Below are 21583 nucleotides of genomic sequence, written 5' to 3'. Positions count from 1 at the left end.
TCAACTGTTCCACTGAGTTCTTGGCCAGCCTTTCTTTTTACAGCCTCCATAAACTTGAGCTCATTTCAAACTCTGCTGCTCGTATTCTAACTCCTACCAAGTCCAGCTCACCCATCACACCCTGTGCCCGCTGATCTAGATTGGCTCCCGGTCCACTAACACCTGTTTTAAAATTCAGCCCTCCATATCTCGATAACCTCCTCCAGCTCTACAACCCTCCCAAGTTCCTCTGACTCTAGACTCCTGGATCCCCCACTCCCTTCACCTCACTATTGTGAATTCATTGTGCCTTTAGCCATCTAGACCCGAAGCTCTGAAATTCCCTCCCTAAAACATTCTCTATCTCTCTCCTTTTTAAGATCCTTTTTAAAACTTACCATTTTGACCAAGCTTTTAGTCATCTCTCCTAATATCTCCTTTGGTTCAATCTCAGTTTTTGTCTTATTACATTCCTTGGGGTGTTTTCCTGTGCTAAAGATGCTATATAAGTCCAAGCTGTTGTAGTAGTTGTGGTAGTACAGGTATACATCAGTATTGGTGGTTATAGGTCGGTCACTGGTGCTGCTGGCAATTGGAGGTGCACTTGAAGAAGCACATTACACAATGTTAAAGGAGATTGGCTTAAGTGTGACTTTTGTTTTCCTTTTGTACCTGACGAGGTGACCCTCACCCGTGGTGACAGACCAGCTCTCTTTCACCAGACTCCTCGGTCGCTGGAGCTTGCTCCTCTTTGCCAGTTTTTCATGCTTCCCATTCCACTTACTGATTCCCTTTTGGCTTATCTCAAACTCCTCTCCTATGCCTTTTATTTCTTTGATTGCTCTCATTATGTCTCCTGTACATTATCACTTCTGCGCTTTAACTATTTCCTGATCCCCACCATAGCACTTTACAGGTCATTTAATATTTTTCCCAGCTTTCTCCCCCCCCCCCCCCCCCCCCCCTCCCTCCCTCCCTCCTCCCACCCTTTCCTTGTCCGTTCCTCCTTAAATGCTGTTCATCTGGAATATCTTCCATTTCTGAGGAAGGGTTTGCACCTGAAATGTCAACTGACTCCTGTTTTATGTTGTCTGACATGCTCAGTTTAAAAAAAATTCAAAAATCAGTAAAAAGTTAATAAAAATAAAATCCTACGGTAATGTTACTTCAAAGTGGTGGTGAGAAGCTCTAACCGAGAGTTACTTTGTGAAAGGACCACTAAATTGGAAGGGAACTATATTACATGAACTTGCTTCTTCAGGCTTATATAGATGTAGGATTTTTTTTTTAAGATAAGGGTTAAATGTTTAGTTATTTGATCAAATTTCAGAGTAGATGGTGACTGCAGTGTAGGCTGCAATACGTACTAGAGGAAACCCTGTGTAAATAGATCATAACATTGCGTGTATGTCTTGAGTGGAAATTTTATTACAACATCCCTGTATTCTTAGTAACCATTCTAAAATGATGCAGGAGGTAAATTAGGTATTTAGAGACTGGAGAAAACCTTAATTGCTGCTTCCAGTCGCTGAACCAGGATGTTCGTGGGGAAGTGGGAGGAGGCAAAATGGCACATTTATATTACAACCACTTCAGGCTTCGACAGCCCAAGGACAACAGAAAAACAATGTGCACAAGCTTGCAGCTGCTGCACGGTTGTTTGAACAGTTGCATTTTGTGACTTATTTCAGGCTGCTGTGACTTGCCCAATAGAAGTTGACTGACAGGCTAGGAGTTTTACCTGCCCCAAAAAACTCTGCTAGGCAGACTGAGTTGGTTAGTCTTGTTTGCCAAAAAGCTAGACACCTATGCTTCAGGCAGCTAAGTTTTTATTGCCATCATGACGGTGTTGCTTACAGGCGCACCATTGAAACCATCAGTTTAGGGATGTCTTGGACTCTGAAAGCAGTATCGGCACCTTGTTCACTGTGACCCTCCCTACTGAAGGACATTTTAACCCAGAATTCATTTCTGATATTGCTCCAGGCACTTTCAGCTGTGTAACCTTAAGCTCCAAGCTGCTACTCTCCAGGCAAGTTCCATATTTATACTGGAAATCTGCTGCCCGGGACTGTGCTTCAGGCTCAAAGAATCGCCATGCTGTGCAAAAGAGGCTTCTAAAAATGATCATTCTTGCATCATCTCCTGCCTTATATTAATTTCCACACAACATCCCAGAACCTGAGAGAATCCAAGCTCCTCTCTGGAATAACCATGTGGCTCTGGTTTAAGAAGTGCACATTCAGTCTGTAGTTTTGCTCGGGTACGGAGAATATTTTGAAAGTTGATCCTTGTAACCTTTTCTGAAGCACAGTTGCACTGCAAGAGTAGAAAGCGCTCAGCTGTTGCGGTCAATGTTTGAGGGCCTTTTTGAAAGCCCAATGGTCGTGACTTTTTTTAAGGTATGAAATGCAGCTGAGTGCTCGGAGTTCCAGTTTCCAGCTTGTGCTGAACGGCTGTGAGCAGCATGTGTATGGAATGTAATGCACAAAGACAAGATCTTGCCACGTAATTGCAGAACTTGAGCTGCCTTCAGATCTGCAGCAGCTCGCCGAGCTGGGGTGCCAGGAAGGGGGCTGAACTTCAGCTTAAATGTGAAACTGAGCCTTACCACAGATGGTTAGTGTCGTTTGTTCTTAAGCTTTTGAATGATTCAAACTGCCGCTACTTTGAGAACCGAGACAAGTAATACAGGTACTTAACTTCCTGTCTACCCCCAGCTTGTGGGATGCCTTGGAGTTTTCAGCAGAAATTGGCAGGGCTATTTTTTCCCCCTCTGATTAACGAGCCATATTTTTGTTGAGCGTGTTTTTCTTTTAACTTGACAAACATTAATATGTTTGTGCAGTTGGATGTTACTGCAGCAGTAGTTCTGTGATGTATCATTGCATTATTATGGAGCATACACTGTGATGAGGGGGATAGTGAGCTACCTTTGGAATTATAGACATGCATCTCCCCAGTGGCTCCGGTGTAACCATGTAAGAAAGTCATACAGACCACTGTTCGATTCCTGGTCTGTTCTGTTCAGTTAGCTGAACTCCGCTTGGTTGTGATGCTGCCCCAAGGTTGCCTCACAGATGAGGCTCTCGCTGTTTGGCCAACTTGAACAAGGTACTAGAGCGAACCTTGCAGAACCCTAAGAGTCGCAGCGCCTTCAAGAAAAGAAGGGAGAAAGGGGGGGATACAGTTACAAAACAATATCCGATCTTGTCACATTTTTGCCTCTTAAAAGGGAGAAGCATATATTTTCCAGGTACTTCCAGTTAAAGGTTCCCTAGTGACAGTGCCAAGCTCTATTAGTAATCCTGGACAGACAAAAACCCAGTGACCGCTTTGCTCAAGACAAAATTCCACCTGGGAAAATGCAATTGCGTCTCTAAAGAGGAATTGGGTATACTGATTCAGCTGTTCGGGTGTGCACTACATAAGATTTTTTGGAGCGCAGGGGAGTGAGAGTTAGTTATGTAGTGGAACTGAGGTGGGGAGAAAGTATATACACAACTGATGGAGAGAGGAATGTATGATGTGGAAGGGTTCTCTTAGAAGCATTAATACTCTTTCATATACAACTATTTATTTACTGCCTTAATGCATTAACATTAAAGCACTTCACATATATTGAGTTACGTTTGAAGTGCATGGCTGTTATTTTGGTTGTACTGTGTACAAGCTGTAACCCTTTACTGAGTGATTCCTCTTCTTCCACAGCAATTCAGTGGTATTTCCGGTTGCTCATTTATGGAGTTTCTGAAGGGCAGCAGGGACTATTGCCAGGCACAGCACGGCCTCCTTGCAGACAAGTGAACTCGAGGTCTCTCCCGATTCAACTACTCCACTAGGAAACCACCTTAACCGGAAAAGTGCCAACAACAGACTGGGATTCATCTGGATACTGGATTTAAAAATTGGATAGTTTGTAAGAAGCAGAGGACATTTGTTCTTTCGATGACCTAGTCTGGATGGGGTAAATCTGCTCGTGTTTTGTGCAATTGGATGCTTTCAGGAGCACCATTGCACAGAGACACCAACCGAAAAGTGCCAGTTTGAACTGGACTTTACAACACGCGTGCTAAGTCCAGTCGTGAGTGGAGGTTTTAAAAGCACAAGTACCAACAGTGAAAAGGAACACGTGCTGCTTCAGAGTCTCTCCCATTTTTCTTTTTATTTTGTTTTTTTTTGAAGTTGTATAAGCATTGCAACCACAATGAACCGCCCGGCCCCAGTAGAAATCAGCTCCGAGAGTATGAGGTTTCTCATCACACACAACCCAACCAATGCTACCCTCAACAAGTTCACAGAGGTAAAAAAAAACAATTTATCTTCCAGGCCAACTTTGCAAATAAATTGATGCAATGTTTTTTAGTGTACTGTGCAATCCTCCCTGGGTCTTTGATTCAGATCTGGCCCAGAAGGAGAGGATAAAACCTTTAAAAGGAAACAAATGGTACTGTGTGATGCCCTTTCACTTTTGGCGCTTCAAAACCAGCTCAGACAGAGGAAGAAGGTCTCTTCTCCACACCGCCCCCTCTCTTTTCCTCTCTTTCCTCCCCCCCCACCCCCCCCCCCCCCTAAAAACAGATGGCTGAGTCCTGAGTAAATATATTTGTGTTCACAGGCCAGCACCAGTGGCCAGAAGTCCACAAAACAAAACTGCCTTTGCATTCAACATTCATAGGCAACCATTGGGTGGTCTTGTGGAAAGAGGACACGTAGCGGAGGTCTTTCTGGGGTGGTATTGCATTGTCGACAATGTTAATTTGCTGGCTGTTTGCTGCAGCCACTAGGTGCCAATTGGAAAAATGTGTTTTCAGCCTGCCTTTGGTGACTGTGGCACCGTGATGTACAAACACCAGCAGTGTCTGACTTTGGTGTTTAATTTTTTGGAAAAAAACCAGCCCAAATCCTAGTCTCATGTTATTTTCTAAACACTAACCCCCTTAATATTTTGCAAAAAGAAACAAAATGGTACAAGAGTTTAAATTCCAAAAGATTAACGGTCACTGCTAAATTAGTAACCACAACTTGGTAGTAACTAATTCAGTAACTTGTTTAAGACTTCTGGCGTGTAATGTGATTATTTCATGTCTCGTGTAGATAATCATGTTAAAAAGGTCGGATGTCACCGAATAATAAATAGCCTTAAGCAAGTAGTGGGGGGGAAAAAGTGCTCACAAAAATCTAGTGCACAAGTGTCATCTTCACCTTGTTTTGAATCTAACTAAGAAAACAGCTCAAACATTTAAAACCTAATCGGGATTAAATTTTTGTTTTGAAAAGTTTCTTTTTCACTCTAATTAAGAAGGCAGTGGGCAACCTGCTAAATCTTTCTTTCTCTCGCTCTCTCCCTTCCCAGTGCATGGCTGATAGCGGTAAGTCACATCGTGGGAATTAAATGTGAATCTACACCCTGCTACTCTAAGTAGTGTGTTGGAGCTGCAGATTGCTGTGGTTGCCATATGATTGTTGACTTTATATTTTCACTAAGTGACCAAGTGATGCATGTTTATGTTCATTGATTCCAGCAGCTCGAGTTGGACTAATACCCTGTTGAAACGGATTCTTTTGGTCCTCAATCTGGTTCAGTACAAACACTGAGTCGAATACTGGTGGAGTTCAACAGTTTTTATTCCGTCATCCCGGGAGACTTACTCTGATACAGCACAGTCCTGACTCCAGAAGAGTCCGACAGGCTAAACCAGAGCAAGCAATCTTTCATACAGGGTGCCACATTATTATACTTGCATTTGAGAAGACATTAACACATCGTACAGTCTGCACCAATCCCGAGCTGTACACGTATTCATTTAATTTGATTTCCTGGCCTGGCAGTATGAAACAAAGAAGTCACATTTCACTGAATGGTTTATAGTTAAGTAAATATGCTGGTAATGGTTTCATGATCACCTAATCATTATGGTAATGCATTTGCAATCATGGTAATGTGTTTTCTGATCGCCTATTGTCTGTATAACCTCTGCACTCCGCCCTACACTGTTTCCACCAGCAAGGTGTGACATCGTGGGTGCCAGCCATATTAGCAGCCACAGATCAGATCAGTTTAGCTTCTTTTATTTTACTTCCTGCTGCCGTCACAGTTTCTTGAGTTAACATGATCATTTCTTACAATATGCAAGTGACTCAGCGATGTCGACATTTCACCACCATTTTATGCTGACAGGATCCTCCATTTTAGATTGACAGGGTCCTTGGCTATGCGAAGCGAGTTGTTACCATATTTTTGCATTCTATATCCTCAACCCCAGGTTGCAAAGGTGAAAGTATTTTCTGTGCTGCCTGTGGCATCCTATACAAATGGGTTTGGACAGTCAGCACAGTTTCTAATGTACAGAAGCTTGCACTATAAAAGTGTCAAATTCAGTAGAAATATGCAATCTCGCTGAGCAGCTCTAAGGATTGCTGGTATGGGAAATGGAAATGTCACACTTGTGCACAACAGGAGTTGTTCTGAGGTTGAAGTATGTTGAGGTGGAGTGAAGGAAGCTTTGCTCTATTTTCAGCTGCTTTTGACCAAGTGCTTGATATTGGCGCTGGGTGGGAAGTGTTTCATTCGGAGTACGTACTACAAAAAAGCCAGCAGTGCAACACGGGGAACGACTTGTTCATGAGAATTAACAGTAAATGAGTAACGTGGTTTTGAGGTTTATGCAGTGGAAATTTCTGCATTTTGACTGCTTTGTCCACAGAGGCGGCAGAGAATTATTATTTAATATAGTCAAATGACATTTGCTACGTTTCAGACCGGAATTGCACGGTGTCCTGGGACTAGAGAGGTGTTTAATCAGACATGGTTCAAGCATTAACTCATTACCTTCCATCCAGTCCTGTCCTAATGCTGCCTCTTCCCTCCAATTAAAGGCTATACGTTTTGTCAGTCATAAAATTGTTTTTTTTTTGTCGACGCTCTTACGATTTTTGCTGCCCTGTGCAGCGGGATTCATTTTTCCCAAAAGAAGTTTTCCACATGTTGCCCGTCTCTTTCTCTGGTCCTTGCTGTTTATTGGGGTGAGTGGAGTTTGTACACCAAGCTAAATACAAGCAATCCAAGGTGTCAAGGATGTTATACGATTGGTTCATCCATCTTAATGATATTAAATTATAATATAACAACTCTCCCAGCATAATTTCAAATCCGAAATATAGCGTATGCCTCTATTATGTGCTCTCCTCTGCAATCATACACAAGAAGTTTGAGGCATTCGTCATTTGTTTCATTTGTGTAAAATTTTGCATTTCCATGTTTTTAATGTATAAAGGTGTTCTAGATTGCACATGGAAAATTTGAGATGTTGGTGCTGAATAATGGATGTATAAATCTATAATGACGTGGTTTAACTTTGGAATCCAATCTGTTTAAGAAGTTCTATTTGAATATATATGGACCGTACGCATATTGTAGAACACTTGCAGGAATCTCTAGTGTCAACAAATTTGAACTTTTAATGAAAATTTCAGTTCTATGTATATTTTGCATAATAGCCATTTTTTGCCTACTGATCTGAGCGAATGCTGGTGCTTGTAAACTGAATCTGTGAGCTAAGCACATCTCTGCATTATGGCTTGAATTGAAGAATCCCTTCAGTGGGATACACTGGAATTTTTCAGATATATGAACAGTTGCTTTGTTTTTATCTTTATATAATCAACCAACAGTGCATTTTCCCCATTAAAGGCATGTTTGCACAATGTCACTAAAACTGATGAACTTTTAAGTCATCAGATTCTTCATTTTTGACATTGGGTAAGCTGGAAACTGAGTTCTGTGACAATAAACCCAACTTCTAATCTATAAATCAGACTTTAAACCTGCCTAAGTACCCCCTCAAATATTGGACCTGCTTAAGAACAGCAAAGTGGCAGTGCATAAAGGGTTCCGCCTCCTTCCCTCTGGTTGAAGGAAGAATCCTTGTGTTTAATGGGTTTGGTTTGTAAAGTACAATTGATGGGGAGAGCAGGTGGATTGCACAGGAGCACCAGCACCATCCACAGAAAGCACTTTCATCCATTCCACTGAGTTGCTAATCACGGCCACGGTACTACGCAGACCCAGAGGCTTCCCCGAGGGAGGGACTGACTTAGCCAGGCTACATTTGTACACCAAGAAATACAATACTGCAGATGCTGAAAATCTGAAACAAAAACATAAGTTGCTAGAAACACTCAGCAGGGCAGGCAGCATCTGTGGAGAGAGAAAGCTAGGATTACCTTTCAGCTTGATGACCTTTTGTTGGAACCGGTTCTGACGAAAGTTTGCCAACCTGAAACGTTAACCCTACATTTCTCTGCAAATGCTGCCTGACCCGCTGAGTTTCCAGCATTTTCTGTTTTAACAATTGTGCACTTCCTAGTTGGCCAGCTTCAGAGTGGGGTTGGCAAATGCTTGCCTATTGGCATCGCACACACATTAGCCCAGTATCGCACCACTAGCTCTCTTGAATATAGGGCATCAGTGTGTTGAGTGCCATGTGGAAGATTCATTTTCCATCACAGTTTTGTGCCCTGTGGAGACTACAAGCACGTGCCTCGGTGATGAGGTACCCTTTTTATAAAAAAAAAAAAAAACCCACACTGCATTGAGTCTAAAGCATCAAAAAATGCTGCTGTTTCCAGCTGACCTTGTATTAACTGTGCCCTCCTCTGGCGGTATGATGTCACTCTTTCCCAGGGCTAATTTCAGCCACAAGCTGTCACTTCAGCTGATGAAGTTTTATCCTGGTGGCCTCTACAGAATAAACCATTGGTCTGAAATAAGCACCCCCATCTTGTTTAGTTCTTTTGGATAGAGTTGAATCTGCTAAATCTCAAAGCATAACTATCTTGGTGCTGAAATGGTTTAATGAAAGTAAATGACAATATTAGGCTAAAAAAGTTGCGATCTCTTTCACACACCAAGTTCAAACTTCTGTTATCAAAAACTTTAAACGTACTTTTGTCAAAAGGCATTTTGAATTCTTGGAATTACAGAAGTTCCACTGAGTTACAGTAATTATTTGATTTGCATCAAACCCACAAGATGGGAGGCCAAATTGCCAACACATTCAGCGGCTTACCTCAAACTGCAACAATATCCATTTCTTCGACAAGGTTTTCAATTTTCCAGTAAACCTGATGAAACACCTCCTGGGAATAAAATTGGAGTCTGTTTATTTCAGTAACACCAATTAAAATCCTGCAGAATTTGAGGGGGAAAAGGTCAAGAGGTAGTTAGGTTTGTGTAGTTCTTGGTAACATAAGCTCTCTCTTGACCTGCCTGCCTGCATGAGTGCATCAGTAAACTCAAGAGTTTAACTAACTTTATTTTTCCCTTTGCACATTTTCACCGATTTTTAACTTTTGGTTGAAACAGAAGTAAACGCCAGTTTTAGTGAAAATGCAAAATGGTTTAAAAGTAAACACTGCAAATTTTTTTAAAAAAGCAAATCGGCCTGAAAACTCTTAATGAGCAAGCCTTTGGTTTAGTGGCAGCATTCCCACCTCTGTGCCAGACGGGGCAGGATTTGAACCCCACTCCAGACAGTCCTGGCACAGAGACCATACCAAAGTTCCCGCTCTGAACTCTGGGTTGACACCGAGTGGGATACTCGTGTCTGCCCCCCTCCATATCATAAGGGGTGTGGGAGTCCATAAAATTCTCCCACCATATAGGACTACCCAGCCTATTGTCTGGTATAATGATGGTTACGGCCATGGAGGGAGCGTTCATGTCGCAGGCTGACTAACAGTCTGACAGCCTGTGAATCCTTCCACTACTTCATACTGTACTATTCTCCAAGGGAAGAGCGTAAAGTCACACAAACAAAAACAACCCTACTAGCACATGTAGTCACAAAGTTCACTGTGACATAGCTTTCATGTATAAATAAAAGGCCAAATGATAAACTTGTATGCTGGCTTAGGTAATTAGCTGTGGAATGTGGAGAACTTCTTTTGAAGAATGAGGGTTGCTGTCCCTTTGAGCAGATCTCTCCCTTTAATTGACATCTGAAAACTTCAAGTAGTGTGTGAGGCTGTCCGTTTCATTTATCAAACGGCGCGTCATTCCCCATTGTGGACTGCAACCTGGCATTGCCTTTGTTTAATTGCCCACAGTTACCTGTCCCCTCTGGCAAAGCAGGAGTATGTATAAATTGAGGCCGCTTTTGTTTACCATTCAAGTCAACCAATGAGGGAGAGCAGAAACAGGAAAAAAAACTTGCCCGAGAACTCTTTTTTTAACATGAACTATTATTGTGCCTGCCAGGAGCTCAAAAAATATGGTGTTACCACACTGGTTCGAGTTTGTGAAGCCACCTATGACAAGGCTCCTGTTGAAAAAGAAGGCATCCAGGTTTTGGTGAGTAGCTGTTAATTACAAACCAATTGAAATACTCCAGATTTTGGAGATAACATGTTGACGTGCAGTGCCCTGGATCTGTAGGATGTCGGTTTTGTCCCAATGAGTTCAGTCTCCAATAGAACAATCCTGAAAAGGTATCGAACAAAGCCAGAAAAAGTCATGGACGAGAAAAGGTCATTTCACCCAGCGAGGTCGTCTTTTCAGTATCCCTGTAGAAGGCGATTCCCCAATGAGAGTTGCCCCTGCCGCTGCTGGCTGATTAGAGAGTCAGAATTATAGGGATTTGGGGATAGTACAGTACATTGTCCTGTGATGCTTTTTTAAGGGATAAAATGTGTAAGGTAGGCAAGGAGGCTGGAGGAATGGGGGCAAGGTGGGAGAAATAGATTTGACAAAATTTGTGCTTTCATTCGCTTAGTACTCGTAGTACAGGGGTATCCAAGCTTTTGACTTTATGGGCTGTACAGGTGCATACTATGGAGCCTCTAAGGCCACATAGATGAATGTTTAAGTTTCTGATACTAACCAGATCTTGGTGCTTTGATTAGGATGCATCATCAGTGAGGCAACCGGGCTGAAAACAGACTTTTCCAAACATCCAGGCCCACACAACAGGACAAACTAGCAGATAAGAAATTGAAGTGCAAAATAGGATTGTTGAGTAGGCTTCAATGGGCAGTTTGCTAGGGCTTGGGAGCCACAGGTTGGACCCACCTGATCTAAAATATGATTCCAGGAAGGGATCAACATTCTCATTCTGAGAACTCGTGCAGATGGGTAATAGCGAGCCCCTCCGTTTCTGTGACATCTCAGAACCGCCAACTGATTTTCCTAGACTACAAAAATAGAATTTTATTTTTTATTTAAGCGTTGATTGCTCAGAGTACATCTTGCATAGAGGACAGTTTATCAAGGGGAATCTGATGACTTGATAAATTGCTTGAACTTTGCTCTTGTGCTTTATCAGCACTTCAACCCCAGGCTGAATTGGGTGTCTGAAAATCAATCGATTAATCTCTCTCTGTCTCTCTCTCTCTCCCTCTCAGTTTTTTTTTCTCATCTCTTTTCTCTCAAAAGAATATTATACATCCAGGTTCATAAGTTTTGTTCAGTTAACAACACTTTTCTTACCAGTAGCTGTGACTTTAATTGCAGTTGTATTGGATTTTACTTTGTTACGTGGCAATAGCACCCTCAGGATCTGGTGAACTTTAATGCACTTTTACTGTGGTATATTCACAGTAACGATCTTCCAGTGATTGTCACTGAGAAACCTATGAATTTAGTTCCCACTATTGCACTAAAATAAATTCATCAGTTTTTACCATTTAATGATCAATGCAGCTTGCTTTTCTTGAATCCAAATGAATGTGGTGGCTAGGTCTGAACTGGTGCTGCTCAATAACTTTTTATTGAGAGCCACTATCTGGAACGCTGCAACACAGTCATGGTCCACGAGTCTGCATCTGCTGTTCCTCACTCAGGGAGCTCCTGATTACTATCGTGCCACTCTGGGCAGTTGTTCAGGTACTTTTCTGTAGGTAGGGGAAATAGTTTTATACTCTAGTATTATTTAGGCCCCTTTCACTTGCTGTATGGAAGGTGGAGTAATCTGACTCCCAAATACATTCCCTTGACGACTTCTGCTGGAAAGAGCAAAATCGAGGGAACAGCACTAATTCTTCATTTGATGAGCATCTTGCAACGACATGAGCTGTGAATAGTGGCCCAGAATCACTTGGAACACAGTCTGCCCAGGGCCATAGGTTAGAAAATGGTAGCTATAAATGGACTCTTGGGTCATATGCGCGTCACTGGATCAGACTGAAATCTACCAAATCTATTTAGCTGCAATCAAAATAAATTATTTTTGATGGAACTTTGAGATGTCCTCAGTAATGAAGTGCCAACCTTGGCTCAGTGGGTAGCGCACTCGCCTCGGAGTCAGAAGGTTGTGGGTTCAAACCTCACTCCAGAGACTTGTGCACATAAGCTAGGTTGGCATTTCTGTGCAGTACTGAGGAAGTGCTGCACTGTCCTCACGGGTGGATGTAAAAGATCCCATGGCACTGTTTGAAGAAGTACTGGCGAGCTGTCCTGGCCAATATTTATCCTTCAACCAACGTCACTGAAACAGGTTATCTGGTAATTTATCTCATTACTGTTTGTGGGAGCTTGCTGTGCGCAAATTGGCTGCCGCATTTCCTCCATTACAACGGTAACTACACTTCAGAAGTACTTCATTGGCTGTGAAGCGCATTGCGATTGTGAAAGGCGCTATTAAAATGCAAGTTCTTTCCTTTTCCTTTCATTGCCACTTCTTGTGCTAGTTTTGAGGGCAGGGAATGTTGGTGTTTTACTGTTAACAAGTTTATTGCCTTAAACACCACGGTCCTGGAAAGGAATCCAGTTGCATAGGATTACATAGGACAGAAACAGGCCATTCGGTCCAACCAGTCTATGCCGGTGTTTATATTCCACTCGAGCCTCCTCCCGTCTGCCTTCATTGAACTCCTATCAGCATAACCCTCTAATCCCATTTCCCTCCTATGTTTATCTAACTGCCCTTTTAAATGCATCCGTGGTAGTGAGTTCCACATTCTCACCACTCTTTGGGTAAAGAAGTTTCTTCTGAATTCCCCTTGTTAATCTGGTTAAGTACTCCAGAAACCAGATAGATCAATGATATTTCTGTATTATTAATAAGCTGTGTACATTGTTCCTGGAAAGCACTGTGTCAGTTGCTAGATTCCTGAGCTGTGACAAACACTCTGTTGCTGTTTATTTGTAGTTTCCTTATCTCCATCCCGCTTATTTATAGGCTGTCACCCAGATAATTGACACTGGCGAAAACATGTTTGCATATGGCAAGCCTCAGTCTGCGGAGCAATTGAACAGTTAGTTGTCATCTATTGTCCTGCAAGCTGCATATAGCGAGGGTTAGATACTAAATTACTTTGCATTCGCATTTTAAGATGAGAATGTCTGCCTCTACTCCGGAAGGTCAAGCAAAACCAATAACTCCCAAATGTGTGCATGTTGGGAATTGTAGCCATCTACTTTACAGTGATGGCTTAACAACCCCTTGAACTTGAGTCCCAGGCTTCTCAAAGGTTACATATTTTAAACACCAAATATTATTGTATACACAAGTCTTAACCATTTCTTTGAAGTTTTAATTATGTTTCATTATTTCCAGTGCTAAATTTCTCCATGTAGTGAGTTGAAGATTGTGGCCAAAAGGATTTTTAAAAAATATTTTGAAGTGGTTTTCATTTGTTTGCTTATTTTATTGGCAGATTTTACTGACTGCTTTATTGATTTGTTTTTATATGCCCTTGTAGTTTTTCATTGGAAATTTATGTACACATGGTTCTATTTTTAGGCTTTATCCAGATATTTTATGCTGAGCGCCAAAGACCACTTCCATAAACATGCCCACACTCGGTATGAAACGGTGTGAATTTATACACAAAATCCAGTAATGTAGTGTCGCCCAGGGGTCGAACGCAATCCCTTGTTACTGTAATTAGTCAACTGAATTGCCATGAATCCTCTCATGGTTTTGGGTAAGAAAAGAATAAACTCCCTCAAACCACATGATTTAAGCTACAAATTAAGTTTAATAAAAATTTAAACAGCAAACTTCACTTGGTTTCAGAATTTCTAACTCTTCTCAAATATAAAAATAAGATACAACACTGTGCTGACTCTTAAGAAACCTGGACTAGCGACTGTGTTGTAAAACTTGCATGTGAGATTTTGCCTAAGCACCATGGAATCTTCAGATAATTGTGTTTTGATGAACTGGGGAAAGCTGTCCCGTTTATCCTCAGATTTAAGAGCTTCTGGCCAGTGAACTGTCCAAGTGGAGCTGAAAGCTTCAGCTGTCTCCAGCCAACCAAGGTGCAAGCTGATAAACTGATAACTATGCAGATAGGTGTCAGTAAGAGCTTCTAATGAGATCAATATCCATACATCCAAGGTCAACCAGTGTCATGACAGTCATATGTGGCTGCAGTGCCTTTGTTTCTTCAGGCAATTTCCAGCGACCGGGATGAGATTGGTATGGTAGAGATAAAAGATCTTGGCTCGGCAGATCGTGATGTAGAACTGGAATCAGTTTGGGTGGAGCTAAGAAACAGCAAAGGGCAGAAAACAGTGGTGGGAGTTGTGTATAGGCCACCAAACAGTAATAATGTAGGGCTCAGTATCAATAAAGAAATTAGAAGTGCATGTAACCAGGGCAATACGGTAATCATGGGGGACTTTAATCTACATATTGACTGGGCAAATCAAATTGCCACTAATGGTGTGGAGGACGAATTCTTGGAATGCATGCAAGATGGTTTCCTGGATCAGTATGTGGAGGAACCAACCAGGGAATAGGCTATTCTGGATCTGGTACTGTGTAATGAGAAAGGGCTAATCAATAATCTTGTAAAGGGGCCTTTAGGGACAAGTGACCATAATATGATTGAATTTTACGTTTAAGTTTGAGAGTGATGTTGTCCAATCTGCAACTAAGGTCTTCAGTCTAAACAGAGGAAACTACAAGGGTATGAGGGACAAGTTGGCCATGGTAGATTGGGAGACTACACTAAAAGGTATGAAGGTGGACATACAATGGCTAACATTCAAGGAAATAATGCATAGTTTGCAACAAACATATATTCCTCGAGGGCATAAAAATCCAAAAGGAAAAGTGATCCAACCATGGCAAACAAAAGAAATTAAAGCTAGTATTAAGTCAAAGGAGGAAGCTTATAAAGTTGCCAGAAAAAACGGTCAGCCTGAGGATTGGGATCTTTTTAGAAATCAGCAAAGGGGGACCAAGAAATTGATAAAGGGAAAATGGAATATGAGCACAAACTAGTAAAATATAAAAACGGATTGTAAAAGCTTTTATAGGTATTTAAAAAGGAAAAGACTGGTGAAGGTAAATGTAGGTCCTTTACAGTCAGAGATGGGAGAATTTATAATGGGGAATGAGGAAATGGCGGAGAAATTAAATAAATTCTTTGTTTCTGCCTTCGGAGGAAGGCACAAAAAAACCTCCCAGAAATACGAGAAAACCAAGGGTGTGGCGAGAATGAGGAACTTAAAGAAATTACTATTAGTTTTAAAAAAAAAGTACTAGCAAAATTAATGGGACTAAAAGTCGATAAATCCCAAGGACCGGATGTCCTACATCCTAGGGTTTTGAAAGAGGTGCCCATTGGAATAGTGGACGCATTGGCTGTCATCTTCTAAAATTCTATAGATTCTGGAACGGTCCCTGCAGATTGGAGGATAGCAAATGTAACCCCGCTATTTAAGAAAGGAGGGAGAGAGAAAACGGGGAACTATACAGACCTGTTAGCCTCACATCAGTAGTTGGGAAAATGCTAGAATCTATTATAAAGGATGCAATAACTGGGCACTTAGAAACTAATAGTAAGATTGGGCAGAGTCAACATGGATTTATGAAAGGGAAATTCTGTTTGACAATCCTATTGGAGTTCTTTTGAGGATGTAACTAGTGGAGTAGACAAAGGGGAACCGGTTGATGTGTGTCTGGATTTTCAGAAGGCCTTCAATAAGGTCCCACACAAGAGGTTGGTGAACAAAATTAGGGCGTGGAATTAGGGGTAATATACTAGCATGGATTGAGAATTGGTTAACAGACAGAAAACAGAGTAGGGATAAACGGGTCTTTCAGGATGGCAGGCTGTGACTAGTGGGGTACCGCAAGGATCGGTGCTTGGGCCCCAGCTATTCACAATGTATATCAATGATTTGGATGATGGGACTAAATGTAGCATTTCCAAATTTGCTGCCGATACAAAGCTAGGTGGCAGTGTCAATTGTGAAGAGGCTTCAAGGTGATCTCAACAGGCTCAGTGAGTGGGCGAGAACATGGCAGATGGAATATAATGTGGATAAATGTGAAGTTATCCACTTTGGTAGAAAAAACAGAAAGGCTGAGTATTTCTTAAATGGTGAAAGATTGGGGAATGCAGATGCTCAAAGGGACCTGGGTGTCCTTGTACATGAGTCACTGAAAGTGAATGTGCAGGTGCAGCAAGCCATTAGGAAGGCAAATGGTATGCTGGCCTTCATTACAAGAGGATTTGAGTACAGGAGTAAAGAAGCCTTACTGCAATTATATAGGGCCTTGGTGAGACCACACCTGGAGTACTGTGTACAATTTTGGTCTCCTTACCTAAGGAAGGATATACTTGCCATAGAGGGAGTGCAACGAAGGTTCACGAGATTGATTGATTCCTGGGATGGCGGGCCTGTCGTATAAGAAGAGATTGAGTAAACTAGGCCTGTATTCTCTTGAATTCAGAAGACTGAGAGGGGATCTCATTGAAGAATACAAAATTATTACAGGGCTTGATAGGGTGGATGCTGGGAGAATGTTTCCTTTGGCTGGGGAATCTAGAACCAGGGGCCACAGCCTCAGGATAAAGGGTAGGCCATTCAGGACTGAGATGAGAAGACATTTCTTCACACAGAGGGTGGTGAATCTTTGGAATTCTCTACCCCAGAGGGCTGTGGAGGCTCAGTCAATGGGTATATTCAAAACAGAAGTCGATAGATTTCTGACTAGTAAAGGCATCAAGGGATATGGCGATAGGGCCGGTGAATGGAGTTGAGGCAGAAGATCAGCCATGATCTCATTGAATGGCAGAGCAGGCTCGAAGGGCCGAATGGCCTACTCCTGCTACTATTTCTTATGTTATTATGACAGCTACAGAATGTGGATTCTGCCTCACCCAGGGACACTTAGCCAACAATAACACAAATTTAGTGAACAATCACATTTCATAGATAAAAAAAAATATACAATTTGAATTGTGACAGAACTCCTATTCATCACAACTGATCTATCTTTTGATTGGTAGACTCTATACCTGTTCTGATTCAAGTTTGATCAGCATAAAAATTCAGCCATTTGGGTGCAAATTTGACACAATTTGCATCCAGAAATTTGGCACCTATGTGTGATTGGGAAAAAAATCTCCTTAAATGCAAGAGGAGGACTTGAAAGACACAACGGCCGGGAATTTCCTACAACGACGATATTGGCCACGACCGCCATAAGTTAGACAGTTGTGCATAAATTATATTCCTCCATAATTTACTGGATAACTGATTTGAATATGCCACAGCAAGGATAGTGTTGAATCAAAATTGGCACAGGCAATGGATATCTCTGCACCAAAGGGAATTCTTTCACACACAACCAGTTCTGTCAAAGGCCAAAAAAAAATTGTTTTTACAAGTTAATTTAAATATTTTCATTGGGGGGACCAAACGCAGATTGGGTGACTGTTTTATGGAACACCTCCGTTCCGTCCGTAAGGGCGACCCCGAGCTTCCGGCTGCCTGCCTCTAATTCTCCGCTCCACTCCCACTCTGATCTCTCCGTCCTCGGCCTCTTGCACTGTTCCAACGAAGCTCAACATAAGTTCGAGGAACAGCACCTCATCTTTCGATTAGGCACTTTACAGCCTTCTGGACTCCACATCGAGTTCGACAATTTCAAACTATAACCTCAGCCCCTATTTTTTATTCTTTCACATGGCAGCTGTTGATGATTCTGCCATTGCCAGTTACACCTCAATTAGAGGACTCATCTTTTGTTTCTTAACTTGCCCCATTACCATCTCCTTTTGCCTTGCACCATCATCCCTTTTGTCTTTTAATCTCTCCTGCCATCATCCTACCACAGAACTATCACAGTTCTGACAAAGGATCATCGACCCAAAATGTTAACTCTGTTTCTCTCTCCATGATGCTGCCTAACCTGCTGAGTGTTTTCAGCATTTTCTGTTTTAAATATTTTCATGTTTGGTCTGATCTAATCCCAGTTTTAATATTTTTCATATTTCTTACCCAATCTCTCGCTCTCCCTCCAATACATATGTTGATTTTTCTCAGTTGTCCTTGTTCTACAAATTTTAGATACTAATTCTCGCCAGCCACTACTTGATGCGATTGCAAAAGTTTCACTTGATTTATTATCTATTGGCAAATCCTATTTGTTTCTTGAAAATGAATCTGATTCTGCCGTGTACCTTTTTATGAATCGCTGAACAAGTCTTTATGATTAAATAGACTAGTGCGTTTACTATTTATTATAACAGATGCACACAGGGATTTAATTTGCAGTATCTGAGAGTTGGCTAGATATTAACATAAAAGCTTGCTTTAAGTCACCTTTTTTATATATTTGTACAACATACGCTATAAGTTGTTTCGAAACACTTGGCAGAAATTGTCACGTCGACGGGCTACAACTGGAATGTAAAACTTTCCATGGAATCGAAACAGTCTGCGTGGCAGTCCATTTTACATCCCTTCACATATATAAAAAGACAATAACAATTTGAGGGCCTTGAAAATTATTTCTGCACAATAATGAGCTTTTTCTATAATGTAAGAATTTCCCACTGATAGCATATAACTTATTCAACAGGTGAATTCTAGTTGGGGAAAGGGGCAATTAATGCAGTACATTAAACGGCTATCATATTAGGTACACTATCTGCTGTAATTGCGTAAAACACATTTGGCTGTGGGATAGTTTCAGAAGGATGTATGAAAATAATTCTAGTCAAGCAATAAATAGGTCTAGAAACATTAATTTTCTTTTGTTGCTTTATACTGCGTGTCAAACGCGGGGTAGTGGTGCTATCTGTTAATACAGTGGTGTGACTACATATATCAATATAAGCGGTAATAGTAGGAAGATCAAAGCATACGAAAATAACCAAGCTGGTTTTAAGCAGATCAGTACAAAGTATTTCATTCTATGCATAATAAATAGATATACGGTCACTCTTCTACTTCCCTCCCCTGGTCCACTTGCTCAGATTTTTGAGCAATTGTGTGTGTGTGTGTGCTTGTCTTTTCTTGTAAGTTTTGACTGGAAATGAGTGTGTGCATTTCTTTATCAGCATGCCTGCAAGCAGTGAGCAAACCGTTGTGAATCGAGGGAATTGAATGGAGGGCGGATCTATTATACTGAACCTTTAACTGTTTAGGTGAGGTCTCGGCGGAGCAGTGCAGGTGGCCCAGGAAATGTTGACGCGATGTAAAGCTAGGGTAGATCACTCGCACTATAATTTCCTGGAACTTCTGTGCTAGAATAATGGCTCAAGTTTTGAGGACATTCCAGAACAACAGCCGAGTGCAAGACTTAGAAAGTGTTAATTGTAAGAATCAGTGGTGGTGCACACTCTGGACTGTACTGACAGTTTATTAATAGTCTGGTGTCTAATGTACACTTCCTGTTTATCAAGGTTTTGTAATGCCTGGGTGTTACTTTTTTAAACTGTAAGGCCTGTCCTTCCAGTCTCTAGATGCCATTAGTCTTTTAGGAAACATTTTTAAATTCTCACTTTTCTTTCCCTTGCTGCTTGCTCCTCATGGCAACCACCTCCCCTCTTACTGTCCTGGACTTGGTATCTACTATTCATCCCCCTCCCCGAGCTGTTTTCACCAGTTCGGCCTACTCCTTGGCTGCACCCAAGCCTTCAGCCTCCTCTTCCCCAAGTTTACTGACTACACAGCATGGCCTGCCCTCCCCCTGAGGTGCTGCCGGGCCGACTGATGCTATTTGGTTTATCGACTGTTTACCTTTTAAAACACTTTATAACTTTGTGTTTGCAAATATATTATAAGTGCTTTAAAAAGTAATCTGGCAAGGAGCACGAACAAACCTAGAAGCAATCGGTGAGGTAAGGCAGCTTGCACAAATAAATAGATTATAATCACAAAAGTGCTTTAAAACGTAAAGGGCTGGTTTTCCAACTCGGTGCTGGGAAACCACCAAAGAGCAACCATGAGCATCAGGAAGTGAGCACTCGGAACAGTAAGTGGGCAGCAGACAGGATGGGAAAACTAATAGGAAATAGTGAGTTAGTAATATGAGAATGGAACCATGTGGTGTGGAGGAATGGTTCTATGGGATGGGAATTAATGGGGTAATGAAGACAAGTGGGTATGAGACAGGCTGCAACTGGGGTAATAGATATGGGGCAAAGTGGTGAGAGCACCGCCCTTAACATTGTTTCTTACCACTGCCATACACCCTGGCCAGATCTCTTCCTCCCCCCCGCAAGCCACCTACACACTCCTACTGACAAAAGAAAACAAGTTTAAAAAGCATAACAAAAAAAAAATCAAACACAAAAGTGAAAGGCAGAAAACACAAGGTAAAAGTACAAAAAAGGTACAGAAAAAAGACCACAACGGCAACAAAAAAACAGTAAATGGACAGAGAATAAGATGACAAAATAGATACACACACAACACATCCTATGACTTACCATGAGCGCTGATACAGCAAACCTGTTAGTAATATATTAAAAGTCTTCTGTATAGCACATACTTCCCATAAGCATCACACTTTTATTACTGGTTACACTTGAGCACTTCCTCTGACTCTGAGCAAAACCACAGGAGATCCTCTGTATGATATAGCTGGGCTTGTGAGTGTTTTAAATCCTGGGACAGCAATAACAGGTTTAAGGAAGGGAGGGGGGTGTGCATGCAGAGATGATGGCGATTGGTCAGAACAATAAATGCTGTATCTAAAATATCTAGAAGAAAAAGTTCCTTTTATGCTAATACAATTAATTGCAAGTTAAGTATGTCTTGTGTGGCAGAGGGAGGGAAATGAGTTGTAAATAATAGTGTGCTGGGTGGTTTTCCTTATTACTACATTGCTTTTGCTCTTGGCAATATATTCTTTAAAGTTAAAATGTAAAATTCACCAAATGACTAGGTAACATCAGCATCATGACCAGTGGATTACGTGCTATGAAGCAACCTGGTGAGGCAGATAGCCAGAGAAAGGAAAAATGGATGGGGAGAGAGTTGGAGGCAATGCTCCAGCTCTAGACAACAACAACTTGCATTTATATAGAGCCTTCAACGTAGTAAAACGTCCCAAGGCGCTTCACAGAGTTATAAGACGAAAAAATAGGCAGTTTAAATGTTGTCTAAACTTTACTTCCCTAAAATCTATATAATTCCAGCCCTAGTAATTGTTTAAAATTCTATTTGCCCCGCCCCACAAAGCACCTTCCTAACCTCAGTGTGCCTGTTAATCCAGTGCGTCAGTGGAAGGCCCAGCACCAGGATGTAGTTTGTACCTGCGTAATGCCGTGCAACTAGTAAACAGAGACTGAGGGCCTCTTGGAAATGTTGGGCTCTACGCCAACACTTTAAATAGTGGCAGTGTTCTCT

General features: G+C 41.6%; 1 protein-coding gene across 6 annotated transcripts in view; it reads left to right on the top strand.

Moving 5' to 3' along the window:
- LOC147103070 (protein tyrosine phosphatase type IVA 2-like) overlaps positions 1 to 21583 on the top strand; it is an 89644-nt gene that overhangs the window by 49860 nt on the left and 18201 nt on the right. For 4 of the 6 annotated variants that reach the window (XM_085962358.1, XM_085962359.1, XM_085962357.1 and 1 more), the window contains exons 2-3: positions 3691 to 4282; positions 10241 to 10333. In XM_085962358.1, the coding sequence (XP_085818484.1) occupies positions 4187 to 4282; positions 10241 to 10333 (189 nt within the window). In that variant the 5' untranslated portion in view covers positions 3691 to 4186. Of the gene's footprint in view, positions 1 to 2579; positions 2599 to 3690; positions 4283 to 10240; positions 10334 to 21583 lie in introns of those variants that run through there. The other 2 variants (XM_085962361.1, XM_085962363.1) reach the window with 2 other exon arrangements.

This window comes from Somniosus microcephalus, chromosome 20, assembly GCF_052327205.1.
Source record: "Somniosus microcephalus isolate GS21.2 chromosome 20, FLI_Smic_1.0, whole genome shotgun sequence".
Taxonomy (NCBI): domain Eukaryota; kingdom Metazoa; phylum Chordata; class Chondrichthyes; order Squaliformes; family Somniosidae; genus Somniosus; species Somniosus microcephalus.
Note: the sequence above shows the minus strand (reverse complement) of the source record. Positions and strands in the feature narration are given on the sequence as shown.